The sequence below is a fragment of the Rhinopithecus bieti genome, unplaced genomic scaffold (assembly GCF_001698545.2).
Source record: "Rhinopithecus bieti isolate Rb0 unplaced genomic scaffold, ASM169854v2 scaffold_2554, whole genome shotgun sequence".
Lineage (NCBI taxonomy): Eukaryota > Metazoa > Chordata > Mammalia > Primates > Cercopithecidae > Rhinopithecus > Rhinopithecus bieti.
The window spans coordinates 765,007-767,981 of NW_016804196.1; the positions used below are offsets into that span (position 1 = coordinate 765,007).

General features: G+C 40.9%; 1 protein-coding gene across 1 annotated transcript; it reads right to left on the reverse strand.

Annotated features, from left to right (window-relative positions):
* Window positions 1-1,260: 1,260 nt before the first annotated feature.
* On the reverse strand, window positions 1,261-2,686 carry MC4R (melanocortin 4 receptor). The gene has a single exon (XM_017867122.1). It carries the CDS (start codon window positions 2,271-2,273, stop codon window positions 1,275-1,277), a length of 999 nt encoding a protein of 332 aa, XP_017722611.1. The 5' UTR covers window positions 2,274-2,686; the 3' UTR covers window positions 1,261-1,274.
* Between the last annotated feature and the right edge of the window lie 289 nt (window positions 2,687-2,975).

A 2,975-nucleotide genomic window follows, 5' to 3' on the forward strand; every position in this document is an offset into this window, starting at 1 on the left:
ATTTTTCTTTATTTTAAATTACCCACAGATTAGAAAGTACAGTACAAATTTTATTGCTCAGTGGCCAAATCTGTAGGGTTATTTTGGAGCAGAACATATTTACTCTTTAAGAAGTGGCTGTGGAAGGCTAGTTTATTGTATGACATCCTCTGGGGTTTGGTAGGTGCCTCCATTTCTGCTTAAAATGTACCAGCATCACAGGTACCCTTCTTTTAGATATTTACAAATATTGCCTGAAAACACTTGTGCTATGAATTTGGTTCTGAAGTTTAAAATCCTTGATAATCAACATTTGTACTCCAGCTCAAAAAATAAGCAATAAGTAAACAGTCATTTTCATGTGAAATGAGAAAGAATTCGATGTCAGTCCTGTACTTCTCTAGAAACAGGAAGCTAAATCTCTCAGTACAATATTACCTTTTCTGGACACTTCAGCAGACTCTGAATCCTTGGTTAAAGGGGGGCATAAATACCCCATTCTCTGTTTTATTAATGTTGTTTAGGAATAATTTGGTAACAGGAAATTTATCTTGACTTGGCAACTTAGGTTTTCCAGAACACTTTCATCTCCATAGCTGCCTTTTCCCACCCACCCCAAACTGAATTGCCTGTGTGAAATATCAGGCTGTTTGCTAAGGGAGATGAATCTTTCTGTGTCTGAGAAGCACACATAGTTTTCTGACTCAGCATCTCTCTCTTTTCAGCACCTGTTTTTCTCTCTAGAGGAGCTTCATTTCTACTTCTGCACAGGGAGGATGAACAAACCTTTCATTAAATTACTTGAAATTTCAGTGATGATATATTTTGAAATGATGATGCATCTGTTCTTTAAATATTTTCACTTAACTGCTAGAATGAACTCTCTACATTTCAATGGTGAATAGTGTAATATAATAATGAATTTATTAGAATATATTTAATGAGGCTCTGATTTGTGTGTTACTAAAGCACACAAAGTGTCCAATGCTTATGAATAACACGAAGGAGACATTGTTAAGCTTTTAATAAGGACTTTTCTTTTGTAAATCCATAATGTCTACAACCTATAACACAGATTCATATTTTATGGCCAAAAAACTAGCATGACATTGGAAATAATACAGAGACTGGGCATTTTTTCTCATTAAAAATCATAAGCTTAAATTTACACAATGGATATTCTCAACCAGTACCCTACACAGAAGAGAAAGCTGTTGCAGAAGTACAATATTCAGGTAGGGTAAGAGTGAAAAAGTCTCTTATGCATGTTCCTATATTGCGTGCTCTGTCCCCATTTAGTACCTGCTAGACAAGTCACAAAGGCCTCCCAGGGGAGAGCAACAGATGATCTCTTTGAAGGTTTTCCTCAGTTCTTGACTCCGGAGTGCATAAATCAGAGGATCGATGATTGAGTTACACATGATCAGTATGAGATAAAAGTTAAAGTGAGACATGAAGCACACACAGTATGGATTCTGAGGACAAGAGATGTAGAATATTAAGTGGAGGAAGAATGGGGCCCAGCAGACAACAAAGACGCCAATCAGGATGGTCAAAGTAATCGCTCCCTTCATATTGGTGCCTTGGCGGATGGCACCAGTGCCGGGGAGGACAGCAATCCTCTTAATGTGAAGCCTGGCCATCAGGAACATGTGGACATAGAGAGAAGCCATGAGAGCCAACATGGTGAAGAACATGGTGATGAGGCAGATGATGACAGCACTACTATCTGAGTAAATGATGAACAAAATGCCTGAAACCGTGCAAGCTGCCCAGATACAACTTATGATGATCCCAACCCGCTTAACTGTCATAATGTTATGGTACTGGAGAGCATAGAAGATAGTAAAGTACCTGTCCACCGCAATTGAAAGCAGGCTGCAAATGGATGCAAGCAAGGAGCTACAGATCACTGAGTCAATGACATTATCAATGTTCACTGTGAAACTCTGTGTGTCCGTATCTGTACTGTTTAATAGGGTGATGACAATGGTTTCTGATCCATTTGAAACGCTCACCAGCATATCAGCCACAGCCAGGCTGCAGATGAAAAAGTACATGGGTGAATGCAGATTCTTGTTCTTGGCTATTGCCACAATCACCAAGATATTCTCCAACAAGCTGATGACACCCAGTGTCACAAACACCTCAGGAGAGACAAAAAGTTGCTCGTAGCACCCTCCATCAGAGTAGCCTTTTCCAAGGGACTCACTGGCATTGCTGTGCAGTCTGTGGCTGCTGCGGTTCCAGAGGTGCAGAGAAGCGTGCTTCCCACGGTGGGTGGAGTTCACCATGCTGGCAGGAGAATTCCAGTGTCCCCCTGAATTGATTTAGCCTCCTGGGTCAGGGAGTCGTCTCAGTTATTTCCTCCAAGTCTTTTTCTGTCTGAAAGTTGTGAGGCTAAAATTGCCATGCCTGCTGTGAGTAAATGTCACAAGTCCAGAGCGTGACATGGAGTTTTTAATCTCTTTTAGGTACGACTCTGATCATTATCACTTTAAAATCTTGGGCTTCAAAGTATTCATTCTCAGTTGAAAGAGTCTGCTCTTTGCTTTTTTGTTCTCAGTTCTGCTTTAACTTTAATCTTATGCATTCAAGTCTGTTCAAAATAATTTTCCTAGAAGCTGCCATGCCATTGGGAGACGAATCTGTGCGCACATGCTCACATCGGCTGCCTCTCGGAAGCTTCTGTTTCCAGCCTGAGCATTGCTTTGAGTGTTAGGGGCTGTAGGTGCCAGCTGCTGATTTTTATGATGTGTGGAGAGAAAAAAAAAAACATGTTCACAGTGGCTCCTCCTCTGCTTCCTTCTGACCAATCCTAATGCAATGGGAGTCTGTGAGACAGTATTATGTTTCAGAGACACAAATTGCAGGGCGACACAGATTCAGATGCAGAAGCTCCTGAAGTCTGAAGTCAAGAAGCAAGCCGGATAAGAGAGACTGAATTTCCCTTTTCAAGTTTTTAAGGGAAAGAACTTGATCCCTAGAGGCCATTC